The sequence below is a fragment of the Pteropus vampyrus genome, unplaced genomic scaffold, assembly GCF_000151845.1.
Source record: "Pteropus vampyrus isolate Shadow unplaced genomic scaffold, Pvam_2.0 Scaffold90, whole genome shotgun sequence".
In the NCBI taxonomy this organism is placed as follows: Eukaryota; Metazoa; Chordata; class Mammalia; order Chiroptera; family Pteropodidae; genus Pteropus; species Pteropus vampyrus.
The window spans coordinates 1,787,265-1,788,188 of record NW_011888871.1 but is presented as its reverse complement, the minus strand read 5'-3'; the positions used below and the strand labels follow the sequence as shown (position 1 = coordinate 1,788,188).

The window sequence follows — 924 nt, the reverse complement described above, 5'->3', positions numbered from 1 at the left end:
GCAGAAAGCCTGACGCCACGAGGGTCACCCCAGCCGCACCGACCCTACCCCGCCGTTCTCAGCTGCCATTCCCACCACTGCAGGTAGCTGAGCTGCTAAGAACTGCCAGGTCAGAGAGGCAGCCAGCAGCTGACTAACTTCACTGCCGAAGCTCCTCGGCCCCGACACGCTCTCTCTCTCTAAAACAGGTGAAGGGTTGTAGCACCAAAAAAATCAGGGGACACCTGGGGAAGCTGGCTCCCGGCACGGCAGCTCACCTGGACGACAGAGGCCCGAAAGGGGTGCGGAAGCAGGAGACGCCCCTCTGCCTCCGCTTCCGGAAGGCCTGTTCCACGAGCTTGGCTTCTGAGGCGGGGTCTATTCGCCAAAAGGACCCCTTCCCGGGCTCCTCTTGGGACCGAGGGACTTTAATAAAGTAACGATTCAAGGAGAGGTTGTGTCGGATGGAATTCTGCAAGGAAGCAGAGATCGTCGCCAATCGTTAGCAAGTCAGAAAACAAACCCCAACCCGCCCCACGTCAGGACCCGACACACGCGAGACCAAAGGTGACAGGAGGCCAGGGCCCCCGGCAGGCCGCCCGGGTCACCGCTTCATGGGGCAGGACAAAGGCACAGGTGGTTTTCTCTATCAAAATTCATCACTACCAGTCTTCATGGACAAAGCAAGGCAAAAGCCAGCCGGGGCCGGGGAGGGTGCCCAGCTCCAACGTGTACCGAATCCACTGGCAAACGGGCAAGAGTCGCTATGGAGACAGACAGCAGGCCGGGTATGCCCAGTGTGGACAAGGCCTCGCGGTCCTGCACGAACAAAGGCATAGTGTGTGCTCGTGGGCGGCGTGGACCACGCGCGGGGCCCACACGTGAGCCAGGGCACGCTATCGGACCATGGAGGTGGGGTGGCTGTGGACTGCCGGGGTGCAGCCC

General features: G+C 61.4%; 1 protein-coding gene across 1 annotated transcript in view; it reads right to left on the bottom strand.

The window, feature by feature from the left end:
* The window catches only part of FOXK1 (forkhead box K1), a 23,817-nt gene that overhangs the window by 8,931 nt on the left and 13,962 nt on the right, over positions 1–924 (bottom strand). The window contains exons 4-5 of the mRNA XM_023532759.1: positions 643–743; positions 258–483 (exon numbers count right to left, since the gene is read on the bottom strand). Of these exons, the coding sequence (XP_023388527.1) occupies positions 258–483; positions 643–743 (327 nt within the window). The remainder of the gene's footprint in view (positions 1–257; positions 484–642; positions 744–924) is intronic.